Source organism: Galeopterus variegatus, unplaced genomic scaffold (assembly GCF_000696425.1).
Source record: "Galeopterus variegatus unplaced genomic scaffold, G_variegatus-3.0.2 Scaffold3144, whole genome shotgun sequence".
Lineage (NCBI taxonomy): Eukaryota > Metazoa > Chordata > Mammalia > Dermoptera > Cynocephalidae > Galeopterus > Galeopterus variegatus.
The window spans coordinates 56,673-77,629 of NW_007729255.1; the positions used below are offsets into that span (position 1 = coordinate 56,673).

General features: G+C 41.7%; 1 protein-coding gene and 1 pseudogene across 1 annotated transcript; one reads left to right on the forward strand and one right to left on the reverse strand.

The window, feature by feature from the left end:
* The first annotated feature begins 1,498 nt into the window (after window positions 1-1,498).
* On the forward strand, window positions 1,499-20,382 carry LOC103599896 (chromosome unknown open reading frame, human C21orf62). The gene is made up of 2 exons (XM_008584083.1): window positions 1,499-1,561; window positions 19,616-20,382. Exon 2 carries the CDS (start codon window positions 19,638-19,640, stop codon window positions 20,337-20,339), a length of 702 nt encoding a protein of 233 aa, XP_008582305.1. The 5' UTR covers window positions 1,499-1,561; window positions 19,616-19,637; the 3' UTR covers window positions 20,340-20,382.
* LOC103599901 lies at window positions 9,981-19,387 on the reverse strand (annotated as a pseudogene).
* Window positions 20,383-20,957: the final 575 nt, after the last annotated feature.

The following is a 20,957-nucleotide window of genomic DNA, read 5'->3' on the forward strand; positions in this document are numbered from 1 at the left end:
CCCCTCTCCCTGGCAAAAAGTAGCCCTGTCCTCTCCCATGTATTGTGTTTTTACCTCCCTTCGAACATTTTCCACAATGAATTTATATAATTGCCTCTTCTGTAGTGTAACTTCCTTGAAGGCTAGAACCATGACGTTTATCTTTGTGCTCCTTAAATCTCATGGCACAGGGTATGCGTGTGGTAAGGATTCACTGGATAAATAGTAAATGAATAAATGAATTTCCCTAGTGAGGTGCTCTCTTTAAAATATCAGATAATCTGTGTCTGAGTAATTACTAATCAATGGCCCTAGTCTACTGGTGTTTTTAGTTATTAAGACTTTCCGGGCCGGCCAGGTGGCGCATTCAGTAGAGTGCGGCGCTTGGGAGTGAGGCGGCGCTCCTGCCGAGGGTTCAGATCCCATATAGAGACCGGTCTGCTCACTGGTTGAGCGCGGTGCGGGCGCGACACCGAGGGTTGCGATCCCGTTGCCGGTCACGAAAAAAGACAAAAAGGAAAAAAAAAAAAAAAAGACTTTCCTCCATCGCTACTATCCATCTGATTTCTCCCATATTTAGTGAGCCCTCATCAGTTGCTAGGGACTGGATTTGTGTCCCCCCAAAATTCCAATGTGACGACGGTATTAAGAGGTGAGGATTTTGGCAGGTGATTATGTTCCCAGGGTGGAGCTCTTATGAATGGTATTAGTGCTCTTATAAAGAGCTGAAAACATCAGAGTTCTCTCCATTCCATCACAGGAGGGCACAGCTAGAAGGCACTGTTTACGAACCAGGATGTGGGACCTTAGCAGACACCAAATGTGCTGGCTCCTTGATGTTGGACTTCCTAGTCTCCAGAAATGTGAGAAATAAAGTTGTTGTTTATAAGCTGCCCCATTTACAGTATTTTGTTGTAGCAGCTCAAATGGACTAAGACCTCAGTTTAATGTGTACAGAATACTTTTACATATTTATTTGTTTTGTGGCTTCTAACATTTAAAAAAATTAACTTAAAAAAGAAAGAGACAACGGGACTGCATCTTTGGAGTTGAAATGAGTTCATTTTCTCTTTGAACAGCCATAATAGGACACTTTTTACACTAGTGCAGGCATTTACCATAAGTAAGAATTCATCTGCCCCAAAAGAGTGGAACAGATCACGAAGGTAAAAGTTTATCAAGGAGTCTCCATAGTTTACACCTAATCTATTCAATTTCCTACTGAAGTGGAATTTCTTCCATTTGTGTCAATCCTTCAGGCTCAGAATACAGTAGCAGTCTCCTCCGTTTCTTCTGGAAACTTCGCAGCATAGAACCCCAAAAGACCGGCCAGTAGTCACCAAGGCAGGTTCCTTCCTGCTGTGTGGTTAATGAATCTGGTAGGCTGGCTGCTTCCTCCTGGTTGCCATGGAAATGACCAGGCCGCTGGCCCTTCAAAAACGGAAAAGAACAGCAAGTGCGAGACCACGCATTCCACCCCGGCTCTCAGATTAAACCAGCTGTCACGCCAGGGCAGGGGATCAGCGGCCAGGCAGAGGTCTGCGGAGTGGAGAGGCGAAGCCTCGTGGTGGAGCTCCGAGATGTAAGTAATTCTCTGTTCTTCTTAGAGAGCGTGTCTAGTTTAACAGACCGTTTTTTGTCTTTTGGGGCTTTTTTGGCAGCTGGTGGTTCAGGGATCCGAACCCGTGACCGTGGCATTATAAGACTGTGCTCCAACGGACAGTTTATAATAGCCTCAGAATTTCTGCTGCATGGCAGGAAGGTTCTGTGACTTGTTCTGTGATGGTGGCTTGAAGAGCCACTGTCAGGGTCACCTCCTTCTTGTAGCATTTGCATTCTCAGAACATAATGTACATATGGGTGATTTTCACTGTGAAACACTTTTTTTAGACTTGCAGGCATATGAATAGCTCTTTATTGAGATTCTGCCTTGAAAACATTTTCATTAAGCAAAGAATGAAATGATCTTCTCATTTAGTCCCTAAGTAGATAAACTCATTTAAGGCTCATACAGCAGATATCTCCATGGAATCTGAGCTTGTTTCTATTTTAAAACATCTGGCTATACTTTTCTGTTCTTCAGTGCTAAATAACAAGTAAATACAAGAGATATGGATCATATCTCTTCCTTATCGTGATTGCAAGAAAACTAGGAACTTTCAAAACATCGGCTTATATTGTTTCTATGTTTTTATCTTTAATAGCATATTTATTGCCTGTTTACACACTCAGTTTTTTACAATTTGCTCATTAGAAAGCACAGAAAGATAAAAAAGAACCTAAGTTTAGACGAGCATTAACATTTGGATTGGATGGTTAACTTTTATAAAAATTGGCCTGTTTATTCAAAAATGGGAAAAACATGATAAATAATGAATAACAAATGCAAAATAAGGGGGATATTTTAGTTCAAAACCAGTAGCCCATACACTGTCCTGTGTATATGTCATTGTTTAATAAACATGTTTTTGGACAGTTATTAGCAAAAAGTGTGTTTATATTGGGGAAAGAAAATATTTCAAAAGTATTGCGCATAGTATTTATTAAAAACCTGCTCTTATAAGACTTCACTTGTTTGAAAATTTGTTTGAATTTTTTTTAAATGACAAGAATGATCGTTGAAAAGTTTTTTACTTTTTCCTTTTAGACTGAATAATGCAATACGTTTGGAACATAAAAAAGATTTTTCATTAACTTTTTTTCTGACAGAGATTTTCTGAAAATAACAATTCCAATAAAGTATTTGTGGAAATGAGTGCTTTTCAACAGCCAACTTGGATTTCCCAACTTTCTTTTCCACACCAATATTTTTCATTGCTTAAAGCTGGAATACTGTTAGCTTTTACAGTTCAGTGCCCAGTGGCTCACGTCTGTGTCTGTGGGACAGTAAGTTGGTGGGTCCTTGGGGAGGACAGACAGACCACACTGTTCTGTGGGCAGCTGTGCAAAGTTAGGGGTTTGAACTCCAGAGATCCAGTTAACTGAGCATATACCAACTCATTCAGGGAAAAATTTGGGGGGTTTGCACTCATTGGTCAAGTAGAAACATACAGGAGCCACATATTTAAGACTTCTCAGTGGCTTAAACTCTAAGGTATCCTTTGTCTCACATTCCATGCCTTCGTTAGCAGAAGCAGCACTCAGTTCATATCATCCTCTATTTTGATTATGAACTTAATATTTTTAAATCTAATTTATAAACATTCCTTTTTTAAAAAAAGTTTCTGAAATATTTATTTATAATAGAACCCACTTGATTCCTTTCGTGCCCTACTCATTCAGCATGAGGTTTATAAATGTATTTTAGGTTAAGGATCACAGCATCTAGTATTAGAATACAAAGCATGGAACATCATTTGAGCAGGCACGTGACCCTGGAGTAGGAAATAACACTGTAATTGCCACCCATGACTCCTTAGAGTACATGGGTACTTCAAAAGTTCATGAAAAGATTTGCATTATCTTTCAATTCTATTTTTCCATCATCTTTTTGAAGTGCTCTCATATATTTGGCTGTCTGGGTTCAAATCTTAGCCATTACTAACTGGCTCTGTGTCCTTGGACAAGCTATATAACCTCACTGTGTCTCCATTTTCTGATATGAAGATGGGGCCATAATATCTACCTACAGGATGATTGCAAAAATAAAATGATATAAAACATGTGAAATACTTAGAATAGTACATGGCACAAAAGAAGCATCCACTAGATGTTATTATTAATAAATAAAAAGTATGTACAGTTTTTGATTTGATTCTGTTTTCAACATTTATATATCTCTCATGTTTTTTATTTTAAACTACATTGCCCCTTATCAATGACTACTTTCTATATTTAGCTAGCTTAGCCTTGGGAACACAGAGCTGAGAGACAGTAAAATATTGATACAGTAACATTTCTCCTTTACCTAGTAGTCTGAACTTTCTTGGGAAACAAGAGCTGTACATTTGATGTGTTAATTTAGAGATCTCTATTAGACATTCAGGAAGAGCTATCAAGTAAAATGCTGGACATACAAGCATGAAGCTCAGGGAAGAGGTTGGGAGCTAGAGATATACTGTGGTTAATCATCAGCCTATTCCTGTAGATGATATTTGAATCCATGGGGTAGTGTGCGATCACTGAAGAAGTTGATGCATATAGAGAAGGGAGCCAGGCCCTGAGCTGAGGCATGCAACATGACAGGGTAAGAAGACCAGATGGCAGCCAAAGGGACTAAGAAAGAGCAGCCATCAAGGTAGCAAGAAAACCAGGAGGAACAGAAAGTTCTTCACTCAAGACGAAGGGAGTAGACAATTATGTCAAATGTTGGCGAGAAGTCACGTGAAATGAATGAGGAAATTAATCACTGGATTTGGCACTTTGGAGGAGGCGAGCTTGGAGTCACTGGGACCCTGATGAAAATGATTCCAATGGAGTGAGTGGCTTTTTGGAGTAGCCTAAAAATCTAACACAAGCAGGTACTGGGCTCTGTATGATTACAGAATTGCTTATAAAATCTCGTTTTTAATTTATTTTATTGTAGACTGATATAACAATCTAAGAAAAACAGATTTGAGTCAAGCAAGAAGTGTTGCCTATGCCCCTAACCTAGAAAAGTTTCATGAAAGAGGTGAAATTTGAAGGCAGTTTAAGGGATGATGATGGTTTCTTAGCAGATAAGACACAGAAGTCATCCCCAGACACAGAGCAACATAAGCAGCATGAGCTGGGAATTGAGTGCAGATTGGAGAATGAGAAAACACAGTGGAATCCCAGAGAGAGATCACACCCGTGTGCGCACATGCGCACACCTCCACCCCACTCTGGACTTGTTTCCACAGTACTCCTTGATGCCCCTCCTTTCCCAGTTTTGATCCGTTTCCCATAAAAAGGATTACTTCCCACTTGCATCTCTGAAATGCCTGGTCTCCAAGGTCCTTAAGGATACCAGAATCTTCTCTGTGGCCAGGAGGTCAGAAGAATTCATCTGGAGTCATGTCTAGGGGCATACAGTTTAGCTCAAATTGTGATGTCCAAATTGTCTACTGGAGCTCTGCTGTTGTCACAGAAGTAATCTTCAGAGAGTTATCAATGAGATCAGGAGGCACTCTTTAAATAAACTTATTTTAGAATAATTTTAGGTTTATAGAAAAATTATGACGATTGTACATACAGTTCCCATATAGAGTTAACATCTTACATTAGTATGGTATATTTGTCACAATTAATGAACCAATATTGATACATTATTATAAACTAAAGTCCAAATGTTACTCAGGTTTCCTTACATTTTACCTAATGCCCTTTTTCTATTCTGGGATCTCATCCAGGACACCACATTACTTTTGGTTGTCATTCCCAGGAGGCATTTCAAAACTCTTAAGAATCTTTCTAGTAAGCAACAAGGTTTAAATATTCTTTGGTTCCAATATTTGCAACTAAAATCACCAAAGGAAAATTTAATTCTTGATTTTCTAAAATTTAATGGTTGGAAGTTAAACTTGAACACAGATGAAAGGAAAAAGCTGAGGGCTGATATCTTGAGGTAATAGCTCAAGGTACTTTGTGGGAATGTGGTAATATACAACTGTGAGTGGAATATTGAATCCCCTTTATTGTTCTGGAAGGAAGTGATTAAAATATTAAAGGTTTGCCAGCCTTTTTTTGTTTCTCAGCTCCTAGCAAAAGGATTAGTGTCTGACTCATTCTCCTCAGCAACCTCACTCTCATATAATACTGGCCCAGTAATTTGAGCAAAGCTCTCCCTGAGTTAGCTTTAAGACTGCTCCTAAATGTCAGGTTGTGGGGGAGTTTGGAGCACGGGCTGGTATAATCCCTCAACTGAGAGCAATTAGGGCAATGGCTTTGTGATGCTCCCAAATGTCTGTGAGGCCATGATATACCGACTTGGCTCTTGTTTCCCTTAGACCCTGGGAGGGTGTGGGGTGAAATGGAAAGACAGCCATCAGGCTGGACTTGGGGCTCATGGCCCCCGATCTAGGCAAGTGCATTATACCCTGTGTCCCTATTAGATTCACAGGAATCTTCCAAGGCAACCTCAGACCTGGACTAGGCTTTTTGGTAAAAGTCATACGAGGTTAGCGTTATATCCTGGGACTTTGCCAGATGTCATTCAAGGATGACGCACAGCCAAGCCATAGGAGAGTAAGATCAAATTCCTACCCTCTGACCCATACAGAAAACTCATTATGGTTCTTGCCATAGCTGGGCCATACAATGAAATGCCTGCTGAGGAAAATGGTACATTTTGCTTGCTGATTTGATAACATAATACACTCCACAATTCTGGGAGGTAAATGGCAAAAGAAGTGAAAGGTCAATAATATGCATCATTGACTTAGCTAATGTAGGGATTCATTTGGATAATATAAAAATTCAAAGAGCACCGCTGTGTGTCAGGCACTGTGCTAAGGACTGGAAAAACAATGGTCAGCAAGAAAACCAAGGCTTTGTCGCATCAGAAACCTGACTTCTACAGCACACCAGTACCAAGAGATCCAGCATCCAATAAGCAAACTAAGGTTGGCCAGTTAGCTCAGTTGGTTGGAGTGTAACCTTATAACACCAAGGTCACGGGTTGAGTCAGATCTCAGTACCACCAGCTGCAAAAAATAGATTAAATAAATAAATAAATAAGCAAACTAGTGGGTGAAATCAACACCCAGCTGAGCTCAATGCTTTTCCACAGTTATCCAAGTACTGATAAATGCACGCATCCCCCCCGCGAGGGGGATCAGCGCCCGTCAGCAGAGCTCAATGCTTTTGAAACACGGAATATCTGCTTTTCAGTCAATTCTTATTCATCTTAGTCTAGAAGCTCCTAAGCCCTTTAGTCTATGTATATGATTAAATCTCAAAGCAGTAATCCAATCAATACCTGAAGAGATCCTGACTGCATCAGGAAGTGGGCACAGATGAGATTCCATTAACACTAATAACTTGTATATCACTGGCTTGTGCCCCCACCTACCTGATACAGATCCCCCCGCCACTATGTCTACACAGCAGTCTCTTCCAATTATTTCTTAGAGTCCCCAAGAAGGTCTTGTGTGTGCTCACAATGGTTCTTTCACATACTCCTGTCCCCAACCCCCATTGGATGTTGACTGCCCCTTGCCTCTGCCGTGGGGCTCTCTGTTGATTCAATGACCAGAGAGCCGTGTCCAGGGGTGTCCCCAGTCTGTTCTCCAGGAGGATTTGAATGGTGCTGCCTGCCCTCCTTCCTTACTGTGCCAGAGCTGAGCTGTACTCAGTACAGAAGTGAGGAGAATGCCTTTGTCCATCACTCAGCGTCACACTTTGTCGCCTGGGCAGGGGCCACTTGTGCCCCACATCTCAGAGTTCTTGAAAGCACTTCATGCAGCCTCTGCCTGCAGCTCCACTGCACTCAGCCTAAGGCTGGCCTGGGAAGACACAGTGCCACTGTACCGTCTCTCTGCTCATCCCCGCCCCGGGCTCTCATGCATCCTTTTCACTCTTCCTTCTTTCTTTCTCAACAATTCCACTTACGCAAATAACTGCCTAGATGTGCTCACACCCTCAACTGTTTTTTGTTTTCAAATTGGCAGAAATTTAAGTCTGATACCAAGTGTTAGAAAGGATAAAGAGCACTGAAACTCTAATACATTGCTGTGGGGAAGGGGGAATAACAACCCCTCTAGAAAAACAATTTCATATTATGTAGTAAAACTGAAGATTCAGGGCCGGCCCGGTGGCGCACTGGAGAGTGCGCCACTTGGGAGCGCGGCGGCACTCCCACCGAGGGTTCGGATCCCCTGTGGAGACCGGTTCCCGCTCACTGGCTGAGCGCGGTGCGGGTGCAACACCGAGGTTTGCGATCCTGTTGCCAGTCCCTGGTACGGGCGCTACACCGAGGGTTGCGATCCCGTTACCAGTCAGTAAGAAAGACAAAAAGGAAAAAAAAAAAACTGAAGATGCATGTACCTGATTCCCACTACCACCACTAGAGACATACCTAACAGAAATGCACACCTGTGTACCAGGAGACACATATAACAATGTTCACACCAGTATTGTTTGTAGTAGGAAAAATTTGAGATAACTCAAATGTCTTTCAACATTAGAAAGGATAAATAGGGGGCTGGCTGGTTAGCTCAGCTGGTTAGATTGCAGTGTGGTAACACCAAGGTCAATGGTTTGGATCCCCATACTGGCCAGCCACCAAAAAAGGAAAAGGTAAATGAGCTATGGTATGTAGATACATGGAAAAATACACAGTATTTAAAATGAACAAATTAGGGGCCAGCCCGGTGGCACACTGCTACAGTGCGCCGCTTGGGAGCACGACGGCGCTCCCGCCGAGGGTTCGGATCCCACATACAGACCGGTTCCCGCTCACTGGCTGAGCGAAGTGTGGGCGCAGCACCACCGAGGGTTGCGATCCCGTTGCCGGTCCTGGTTTGCTACGGGCGTGACACTGAGGGTGGCGATCCGTTGCCAGACACGAAAAAAGACAAAAAGGAAATAAAATAAAATAAAATAAAATGAACAAATTATGGCTCTTGCAACCCGGATCAATCTCACAAATTTTATAACAATGAAAAAAAAGAAAAGATACAAAATTACATGCATATTATGTCTGTTCATATATAGTTCAAAACCAATGCTTCCCACTCATTTTCAAGTGGTTCAGCAAATAAGATACACATGTCCAGTATAACCATCTATTGAGACATAAAGAAAACGTGGTAAAATGTTAACAACAATTGTGACTGTAGGTGAAGAGTATGCAAAGGCTCATTGTATTATTTTGCTACTTTCCTGTAGGTCTGAAATGTTCCAAAATAAAAAGATAGAAAAGAAGGCAAAAATCAGACGAAGCTAATTTCTATTGTTTAGCAGTAGAAATATTAGTAAAACTACAAAGAAAATAATTATCAAAATTCAGGACAGTGTTGACTCTGGAAAGAAGGATGAACTTGTGATGAGGGGAAGCCTTATGGGGGCATCTGGTGCTGGCAGTCTCTTCACCTAAGTGCAGATGTATGAATTTTCCTTTATAAGTATTTATTAGACTACATGAATAAATTCTGTGCATTTTTTTCTGTATGTGTATTTCACATGAGAAAAAAGGTAAAAACAATGTGATGAGTTATACAAAAATACTTTCAAAGAAAAACCACTATATACTTGTTAAACATTATTATTAAAAAAAACCCTGGTTTTTTTTTTTTTTTTGGTCCTTTTTGAGACCAGCGCACCGGTCATCCCTATATAGGATCCGAACCCGCGGCGGGAGCGCTGTTGCACTCCCAGCCCCACGGGCTCAGCCCAAAAAACCCTGTTTTTGCTTTGTAACAAGCAAATATAAGTAAGGGGGCTTTTGCTATGTTAGTCATTTACTCGAGATCATTCTTTCAAAAGGTACTTACCAAGGACCAATTTTTGAGGCTAACAATATAATAATGTCATCTTATTTTTTCATGAGATAATTCTTATGCAGCCATCAATTTTAAATCTTGTTTAGTTTGATATGAGGTAAAACATTCTTCTAAATAATTTCCATGAACTGAAGTATGATACCCTGATACTCATTTTGGCAGACATTCTAGCATATGCGACTTAAAAATTTGTTGTAGAAAACTCTGGCTGAAAGTTTTATAATTATTCAAATACAATACACAATTTATGTTATTCATGTATAAATTTTGCCTAAAACTTTTTCTGATTTCTTCATTAGGATTTCACAGAATTTTTTGTGAAACCCAGAAAGTCAAAAGTTTGTCAGAATTTCACATTTTCTTTTCTTTTTTTTTTTTTTTTTTTTTTTTTTTTCGTGTCCGGACCGGGACCGGCAACGGCATTGCAACCCTCAGTGTCGCACCCGCACCTCGCTCAGCCAGTGAGCGGGAACCAGTCTGTATGTGGGATCCGAACCCTCGGTGGGAGCACCTCCGTGCTTCCAAGCAGCGCACTGTAGCAGTGCGCCACCGGGCCGGCCCTAGAATTTCACATTTTCAAACTGACTTTTCATGTAGTTATAGTAATCCACTTGATTCCTTCTGTATATTTAAATCAATATCAAAATCTAAATCATCAACACTTTCTTTTTTCTACAGCTTCTTCTACCATTTGATCTTAGATTATTTTCAATATTTTCTGCCTTTTCTGGCTCTTTATTAAACAGAATAACAATGTCTTCCTCCTTTCCACATTTTTTACAGACTTCAAGTTCATAGGCACATGGTCTACACATTATGCGAAAGAATCCTTTACTGTTTTTTGTAAACATTTAGCACATTTTTTAGGTTTTGATAATGATTTGTATTTGCTATATTTTATATGCCATTCAAGAGCTTCTTTACAGTGTTAACATACTCTATCATGAAGTTTTGCATGAATTTTCTTGGTCTGAACACTCTTATCAAACATCATTTTTGAAGCTAAATGTGTTCTGGTACTTCTGAGGCCTAGAATGAGCCACATTCCCTTTCTGGAAGCTCACTGCTGAAACCACAACCACCTTGAGCCAGATGCAGGGAAAAAGATCCCTCTCAAGTCTTAAGACATGTCCAAATGCATCAGTTTAGACTTGGCTGGGTCCAGTACAGGGTGACTGCTCTGAGAGAGCATTGAGCTTCTCACTTCAGAAGAATAGTGAAGGAGCTTGAAATACAGTTACTCTGAGAGTTTAGGATCCAGTTTAGTGAGAGTAATAAGCCACGTGAAGCAATTAGCATACATTGTGTAGCCATGTATAAAGAAGGGTTTTATTGTTTGGTCCAAAGGGATGGTTCAATGTGATAGTTTAGTTTCCTCATACTCTCTGTATTAGTTTCCTATTGCTGCTATAACAAATTTCTACACACTTAGTGGCTTAAAACAACACAAACGTATTCTCTTACATTTCTGGAGGTCAGAATTCTAAAATCAGTTTGACTGGCTAAAGTCAAGGTGTCAGTAGGGCTAGTTCCTTCTGGAGACTACAAAGGAGAATCCATTTCTTGCCTCTTCCAGCTTACAGAAGCTGCCGGCATTCACTGCAATCTTTGCTTCAGTTGTCACATTGTCTTTTTCTTCTCTGTCTTCTCCTGAGTCCCTCTTACATGAACCCTTGTGATTACATCAGGCCTACCCAGATAGTCTAGGACCATCTCCCTATCTCAGGATCCTTAACTTTATCACATCTACAGAGTCCCTCTTGCCCTGTATGATAACATATTCGTAGGTTTCAGGGATTAGGACATTGACATGTTTAGGGGCCATTATTCAGTCTAGCACAATATCCATTGGGCACAGTAGACCGGATAGTGGATATTCACAGGAGACTAGAAATAGAGTGTTTTGTTCACATCCCATACTCCTGCTGTTCCGTTAAACATTTTATACATGTTTAAATTAGTAGAAATGGGAATTTAACAATTAATTTCCATTTCCCAGACTAGCTTACTAATAATTTTAGGATCTCCTATTCTCCACAATTTACAGGAAGACATTTGTTCTGATTTGATTTGTTGTAGGAAAAAATCATGCAAAGAGGCCTTTTTGTTTTATGCTGGGCTTGTTCTCTACTCAAATTTTTGATACATGTAATGCATTAATAAACCAGTTACTTTAGACTTTTGGGGGTGGTTTTTCAGATGCCCTGACAGAGCATGCTAGTAGATTCCTGTTATCACTATAATTTTGACATTATAAAGTAACATAGTTTATGAACAGTACTATAGTATTCTGTATATTGTAGCATACATACGAGGAGTGGTAATAATATTTATGAATAGCACTAACAGATATACGTATATATAACCACATGCATCTTGCTTTGCTCTTGTTATATAACCTTGTGTGGTAGGATTATCATCCCATGCCACACTGAGAGAAATGACACTCTGAAAGGCTCTTGGACCTGCTCAACCATGTACAGTGAGTTGAACATGAACAATTTCAAAAATATTTTGAATTGTATCCCCTTAAGACCCAAACTGCATGCTTGAAGCTAATGTCAAATTCCAACTTATGGAGACATGAACTTTTACTTCCTCTTTTTCTAGCTGAGCAAATATATCAGATGATAGCAAATAGTTTGGATCCTGCTATTACTGATCAAAGGAGATAGCAATCACATCAGAATCATGGTGAACTCAGTTGTACCTCTCACAATAAACAATGTAAGAGCCACAGTGAAAGGGAAGTGGTCTTCATCAACAGAGACTGCAAAGAGTGGTGACTTCAGCATTAGACACTTGTAAGGGCATGTAAAAATTCAGTGGCTTGTACCAGGGATGGGGGTGAACTGTTGGGGAATGTGAAGAAGAAAGAAAAGACAACACTGATCACAGTAAGAAAACATTGGGGAGAGACCCAGATTAACTTAACTTTCAACTTTATATGCTTTGAAATATTAAACCACAAGGATATCATTCCCCTTTTAAATATCTTCTTACGTAATGTTTATCTCTAACCTACCTCCTGCTGTGCATTTGTGGAACAGAGCCAAAGAAAAGAAAAATGCTAAAAATCCATGTTCTCAAGAAAAAGAAATTTTTCAAGGTCCCACAAGTAAAGCCTTCACATAGTGCCTCTGTGAGCTTCTCACCCACATTCTGCAGAATAGCCAACCTTCCTTCTTGACCTGAATGGGAAGGGGGACTGCATAGCCATGGTCAAGTGGGAGCTGGACTGGAGAACAGGTGGCCACTCCCTTTTGGGTCCCTAGGGAGGAGTCTCCACCCCCATCTCCCACCCCCCATGCTTTCTATTTCTCCTTGCTGTCCCTCTAACAAGGGGCAAGGTAGGGATAAAGCTTAAAGTGCAAACACCCTTGGGCAAGAACGTGTTGGTTGGAATTCCTATTGGGGCTTCAACAACTGATACTAGACCCCTCTCTGAGAGCACATTTTCAGCCCTGGGCACCTGGAAGGAATGGATGAGGGATGATCAGGAATGAAGATGAAGGTACGGCAGAGGTTCCCAGGGATGGGAGAAAGACTCTGCTAACTTCATAGCTTGCCCACAGCTAGTCCCCACCAGCAGCTGGGCTTGCGGCAGCCTAACGAGACCACGCAGAGGTTCCTGACTCAGAAAATGACCTGCGCTTCTCTCATGGCTGCTGGGGAGCATAGAGGATGTCTCCAGGAGTGGCATGCCCAGGCAAGCCATGTCGGGATGCTGTGAATGAGACAGTGAGTGCTGCCCAATGCTGCCCATTGGGCCCTCCTGCATCACCAGCTACCACCAGCTACCTCCAAGGGGTTCAGGCAGCTGTTTCGACTGCATGCTCACAGGAGGGAGGGAAGCTCATCCTCATCCTCACCTCCCCAGTCCTGCTCTCTTCCTCCTTTCCACTCCCTTAAAGATTCCAGATATTGATATAGATTTAGAAATAGAGCCTGGAGTTAGAAGGAGTCAGCAAACACAGAGATGGAAACCTTCAAAGAAAATCCAAAAGACAAATGTTCTCTTATTAGTAACTCTTTGCCCTATCCCTAGTCTCCCTCCCCACAGTCCAGTATCCACCTGACAGCCTATGTTCCCTTCCTTAAATACAGCTCTAAACAGCTCTCCCCAACCACAAACCTTTACTGCCTCATTTTGGTTACTTGCTGGGGCCTCCCAAGGGGGTTCAAAAGGGGCACACAAGCCAAGCAAGTGGGGTAGAGCTGAACATATTCAAACTTACATTTTTATGTTTCATCTCAATTTTTTAAAAATTCTACTGTTTGTGTATTATTTATAATGTAAGTAATATATATGGTAATGCATGTATGGACTTTATAAATAAAAAATTTACATTTACTGGGGAGGGTTTGGAGGAATCAGTAAAGGGACATGAAAGTCAATTACACTGTATATTGATAAGATAAAAAAATATATATATTTTTATTGATGAGGTGAAGATCAGAAGAGTTCAGAGACCAAATTGCTTCCAGCATAAAGTCCAAACCCCTTAGCGTGGCCAGCCAGCAAGGTCCTATCCAACCCTGTCTTGCGTATATTCCCAGCCTCATGGGCCCCAAGACATCTTATACTTGTTCTAAACACACGAGGTACTTTAGCCATTCTGAGATTTTACTCAGGGGACCTTTATATCTGCAGTGCCTCATCTCTTTTAGCCCCAACCCATCCTCTGCCTAGGCCAAACAGCACCCCCTCTGAAAGCCTTTTCCTTTTCTTCCTGCCCAGCACTCCATCTGCGTCTGCTAATCACATCCTCTCATGATTAGTTGCCCAGGTGTTTGTTCCCATAGTACATTCTAAGTTCCTTGTGCAAATTTCAAGTCCCTTGAGGGCAGAGATGATATCTTTTTTTATTTCCAACCACTTAGGCCATTGCCTAGCCCCAAATAAATGTTCTCTAAATGTTGATTTCTCATTTTCTTTTGAGAAAAGAGGATGGAAAAATCATAGGTGGCAAAACACTATTAGCACCTGCTGTATTAGTCAGGGTAGGCTAACTGCCATGAAAAACTTAAAAATGTCAGTGGCTTAGAATAGTAAAGGCCTATTTGTCCCTCACATCACAGTCTAATGCCATTAAGGGGGAGAGGGGAGTTCTCTGCTCCATAAGGTCATTTAGGGACTCAAGCTTTTGTCTATAGTTCTGTCATCTTCTAGGGCCCTGGGATCCTCCATGGAATTTTCCACCACATTCCATTGCCAGGACTCAGTCGCATGGCACCACTTCACCACAAGAAGCTTGGAAATGAAGTCCAGCAGTGTGCCAAGGGAAAAAAAGGAGAAATGTGGGTGTTGGTGGGCACTAGAAACCTATGATATACCTGGCTTGTAAGGCATAATAAGTGGCTTTATGCAACCATGACATCAACTCAGGTGGTGTCAATGCATCTAAATTTTTCAGGCAAGCTGCTGATAACTGTGTATGATAGTTAAATGTCTGAGTCTTTAAATCACTGAACATGTCTGAAAACCAGAGCTACTATTCAGAATAAGTTAAAATGTTATTTTTATGTTGAAGCTGAAGAAATCTTGATTGAAATTAATACTAGCAACTAACTGCATGAAGGCAAAGACTTCTGAATTGAGCAGATACAGGCATTAGTTACTTCAAAACAAATTCCACACAGATTCCTTCTCAATCTAGGATTACACCCAACATTTAGATAATGTTTATACTTGGCTCCAAAAGGAATGTTTCAAACTGGACTAGTTCTGTTTATAAGAAGATATTACTAGTAAGGAGATATTGTGTCAGTGGGAGGATAGCATTTGGCCCACTTGCCCAAAACAGATTTAAAATGTCATGAATAATGATTTTTTCAATTCTATACTCTTAACACAAAAGACAAAAAATAATTGCAGAAAAATCTAGTGACATTCTCCAAATCTTTACAGCAATTTAAAAATTTAATTCAGAAGTGAGTTTAATTAAAAATCAGAAGTGGTTTTTATTTTGAAAGTGAAAAGGCAATTGGAAAAAACTCAAGAAACTGGGATAATAAAAGAGCCAGAAACTGATGAGATGCTCCAGCAAGAAACAGATAATCTCAAATATAAATCTGAGCTATGGCCCTGGGGTTAAAGGCAGAAGAAAGCCAGGGTCTGAGCATGCCAAGGAACACACTTCAAAGCCAGGACTTGGGGAGATAGGCAAGGATGTCTCTCACAAATGCTCAAACTGTGTCCCTGTAAAAATGCTTGAAGATTCTGAGGAGGTGAAAATAAGGGGTTTCCCAGTAAAGGAGACAATTTGGAATCCTGGGTGTATCCCACAAAGTGAGGCACATATCTGCACTCCTGGAGTGTATTTTATCAAAGTGGTCTCCAGTGTTTATTGAGACCAAAAGGAATCGGTGGCCATGCTCACACATGGTCTTGTGGGCACCCACTGTTCTGACTGCCTACCTTGCCTTTTTCTGGTATTGTTCTCTGATTTTCCTTTGTAGAACCAGTTCTGTCCTCTCAGTGCATTGTTACCAGTGTGGCTGATCCTATACATCAGCTCCAGGGCTGAGCATGTTACTTAGAGAAGTCAATGCATTTTTGACTGATACTATTGGGAAAGAGAGACTTTGGTCCTCTGGGAATTAATCAGTGGTAAAAGGTAAACCTGGATCTAGTAGTGACCATCTTGTCCCCAGAAGGTGTGAGCTTGTCTGAGAATGAAGCCCACACAGACTGGGGAAAGAAGAACTAAGAAATGAAGAGATTCCTGACAATCTCTTTTTTTAATAGTTGGATCAAGCCATGCCTGAAATCCTTTCTTGATTTTTTAAACATGTGAGCCTTTTTTTTTTTTTTTTTTTTACTCAAGCCAGTCTGAATTGGATTTCTCTAACTAGCAGTTAAAAGAATTTTAGTAAATAAACATTTGGTGAACTGTGTTTTTTCATTTATTCAATAAAATTTGTTGAGTCCTTGGTACATGCACTGTGCCTTGCTATAGGCACTGTGCTGGAAACTGAGAAGATAAAGCCAAAAAAGAACTCCCTTAAGGGGTTCTGCCCTAGTGGAAGAGACACTTGAACCAATACTCACAAAATAGTGTGACAGTCACTATGATAACAATTTGTATGGGGTGTAAAGTCTGCACCTAACTATGCCCTAACTATGTGTGCGGGTGGGAGAAGTCATGATGCTTACAGAGGAGGTAATACCTGAGTGGGGAAATACTTCTTGAGTGGGAAAAAGAAAAGGGAAATTACCTAAATAATTAGCATAGGATGACAAGAGTTTGAAACATTTAAAAATGTAGGGCAGAGAAGATTGACGGGCCATGGGGGTTGCCGGGGTGTCAGTGGGAAGAGGGGAGTCAAGGGATCCTGTTGGCTTGACACATCATTTTTTCAGTCTCCCCCCTTTCTGTGTGCTTCATCACTGAGACTTGTCCGCTATCCCCTAATATGAGCCTGCTCCACCCCCACTGTGGCCAGAGCCATAGCAAAGGGGCAGGGACTATGTAATGTATTTGTCCCCATCTGCTTATGCCATGCTGGAATGTGCCCACAAATGAATAAATACGTGGAGAAACAAGGGTATTCAAAATCTATATTCAACAAACCTACAGAAAGAAATTCATGGTAAAATGAAGAATAAAAATGTTCAACTGTCATCTTTGTGGTCCCCCCTCCATAAACTGGCTACCAGGGATGTTTGCCCCACTGTGTACACTCTCAGTGACCCTTCCTGCATCTGGTCTCCTTGTTCTGGCCTTTGGGCTCCCTGATGTCCAGGAGGCAGGGACCACGCTGAAGTCCAACCGGGACCTTGACTGTTGCATAGTTGCTCACAAATCCTTTTGGAAACTGCCAGTCCCACATGTTCCAGCAAAGCAATGTCCTTTTCTCTTCCCGCCTTTTTCCTCTTCCATACACGCCTCTGAACAGTATCAGCTCCTGAAAGAATCTCTCACCTGGTTCTGTATAGATGCTCTTCCCTCCCTTTCCCTTTAAGCCTGGGGTCAGAGTGGGCCAATGGTATTAACAGTATTCCTAGTTCTGAGATGACAGGGTTATGGGGACATGAAGTCCCAGAAACTCTGGTGGAATCTGGGACAGCCATTCATCTAAAATTATCTTGTAATGAATGCATCTTTCACTCTTCTTTACTAAGGGGGGTAATCACCACCACATTCTAGCACTAGTTAAAACTGTTTAGCCTCTTGTTCACAGAGAATTCTGGCTTTCTTGAGTTTTTCAATGCTCTTTATTTTGTTACAAAATGTACCTACTAATAAATCCTTTAAGAAAATCATGTGCCAACTTCAGATAAACACAAAGTACTATAAGCCGCCTATCCAGTCCCCCAAATGGAATTTATTCTATCTCTCTGCTATGTTCTTATAACTGTCTGTATGTTCAGTATAGCCTTCTCAGTCCAGCCGTATTTGTCTTCTTCCTTTGAGTATGCACCCCTGCAGGGCAGGATCCATGCCTTGATTATCTTTGTTTCTTCTACTTGGCCTAGGCCAGAGCTGGCGCATGGCCCGTGCTGGCACGTGGCCCCAACTGGATCCTGACCTTGCTTTCTCCCCTTCCCCACTACTGCAGTCTCTTGGTCCTCAAAGGCAGGCCTGGGCTGGCCTTGGGCTCTGACACCACAGCCAATTGGAAGCAGAATCAAGTTCATTAGAACATTAGCTCCATGACAGCTAGGCCCTGGATTGTCTTGTTCTGGGGCTGGATCTCTGGGGCTAGCAAAGTTCCTGCCACTGAGTAAACTCTCCATAAGCATTTGTTGAATGAATGAATAAAGGAATACAGTTACAATTGCTGTGAACCAATAATATCTCACCTTCTGTTCAAGTTGACTCAGCTGAGCTTATTTTTATCCTCGCTGCACTTCAGCCACCTACTGATGGATTTGTGCTGTTTGCCTGTCTACCTGGTCCCCGTCACTTTTAGCTTTGCCTCCTTTGGATTCTCATTGCCTTGCTTTGCCATCAAGATGAGGCTGGCCTCATCTTGCACCCTGAGCGTTGCATGTCTGCCTAGCCTCTCTCCTGCTGTTACCATACTCTTAGGACACATGTTTAACTCTCAGACTGACCCTTCCATCTATCGTGCAACCAGCCCAGCAATGACCACCAAGCTGCAGCAAGAAGGGTCCCAGGTTCCTGAGCTGGGACAGTGTGGGGCGAGGGCTTTTCCACACCCCCCTGACATCGTCCAGCCCAGCAATGACCAAGCCACCTCTGGAAGCCCCCTAGTCTCCCCTATGGGAATGAGGGGGGTGCCACGGGCCTCAATCCTGCCCCTCCTCCTTCCTCCTTCCATCCCATTTCCTTCTCCTTTCCCCTCTTCTCCTCCCTCCCAACTGCTCCACAACAGCCTAGAATGTAAAAAATAATAATAAAATTTCATTTTCTTTATAAATAAATAAATAAATAAATGCCTTCCTAACTTATTCAGATCATTTAGCAATGCTTATATATTGCTTAGTTTTGGCCCGACAATAAATTGTTTGACAGAAATCAATTCATAAAATGTATTCTGGAATAGCAGTAGATAAATCAAGATCATTGTAATTGGTGGGCAATTAGTCTTTTCTTTGTCTACTAACACAGTTACAATTTACTCTGATATGCACATACATTCCAGGAGGCCAGGAAAATGGTGAATGGACCTATAAACAGATAAATATGGTTGGGTTGAGAGAAGCATATTTGTGTAGTTAGGAATTAAAGTTTACCATTAACTACATGCTTCATTGGTATTTATGCTATGTTGCTTAATAGGAAGTGCTTGGGTTGCTGAATCCAACAAGGAACAGTTTGTCTCCTGAATTCCAGGAAGTCAGATATTGGGGAGGGAGGAGGAATGCATGTTTAGGGGTGTACAGGTACTAAATGTTAGTCATTGGATGTGTGGAGGATTTACTCACTCACGTAACTCCAAGTCTCCGCCCGTAGAGAGGATGCGGTAGGTCTCCTCTCTGACACCCACTCTGGCTCTTCTGTTGGCTCATTAGTCTCGCTGTCAGTAGACATCACTTGGAGTTTTATGCCTCTGGTGAGCAGAGTTCAGAGGCTTGGCTGCTGCCTCTCGTGAGGTTCTGAGAAAAGAGCATTCCTGGTGCTTGTGTTCAAGCATTGCCTGCCTTTATAAGAATTGCAAGAGAGAAAAGTTTACCATTTGTTATTTAGGGGGTTCTTTTTCCACACGCTGTGTATTTCTAATGATAGGCTGTGATAACAAAGCTGCATGTTTTCTTCCAGGTGAGTGCCAGTGAATTAGCTCATGAAGGTGAGACGGGAACACGCTGGCCCACACAGGACAAGCATGGCACCACCTTCCAGGCACTGCCTCCTCCTGATCGGCACACTGGGGGTCTTTGCATTGGACCGCTTCACGAAAGGTCAGGAGAACAACACGCTAATTTTCACAAAGGAAAACACCATTCGGAACTGCAGCTGCTCTGCAGACATCCGGGACTGTGACTACAGTTTGGCTAACCTGATGTGCAGCTGTAAAACTGTCCTGCCTTTTGCAGTAGAGCGAACAAGCTACAATGGCCTTCTGACCATCTGGTTCACAGACACATCTGCGCTGGGCCGCCTGTTGAACTTCACGTTGGTCCATGACTTGAAGCTTTCCCTCTGCAGTACGAACACTCTCCCCACTGACTACCTGGCTATTTGCGGTCTGAAGAGGCTTCGCATCAACACCGAAGCCAAGCATCCCTTCCAAGAGCAGAGCTTACTCATCCACAGCAGTGGGGATGGCGACTCCAAAGAGAAGCCTGTGTTGTCACACGAAGGCTGGCAAACATGTATGTATATCTCATTTTTAGATATGGCTCTATTCAATAGAGACTCATCCTTAAAATCATATAGTATTGAAAACGTTGCCAGCATTGCCAACAACTTTCCTGACTTTTCTTACTTTAAAACCTTCCCAATGCCAAGCAGCAAAAGCTGTGTTGTCACATTCATTTACTGACAGTGTAACTGTGTCCAGCCTCTGGAAACTTTGGCAAACAATGGTTATTTTTAGTAAGGAATCTGGGAATAAGGCCATGAGATAGGTATCCCTATATGTATAGGATATAACTGCAATAGCACCCTTCACCCCAAGCCCCATTCACAACAGAGCCGCACATACAAATAACCAGCTCTCTCTGCTCCATTCCACACCCAGCTGTGGGAGTGTTTTGGAAAAACAAAATAAAAAGAAACCAAAAAGCCAACTTGATTGCATCCAGAGACATGTCTTGAGAACCAGCTAGAGGCTCAATCTTTGCCACTGGGAGCCTGTGGAGAAATGGCGCATCAGCAGTGGAGAAAGCAAAGCACATCAGGGACTGTGTAGTGGAGCTCAGCATAGGAGATGACCCTCCAAGAAAGGAATCTTCTTTCAAAATATTGCCTTAAGTTTTTTCCGCTTCATTTTGTGACATCACCTGGAATTCCCCTAAGTAGAGAATGATAGATTTCGGAGGTTTGGGGACTGTGAATTCCACAAAATGATTAGGTTCCATTATACTGATATTTTCCATATATCTCATTAAGGAGAGACACATTGAGAAATGGGAGTTTTGAGAATGTTTGTTGGAGGGGG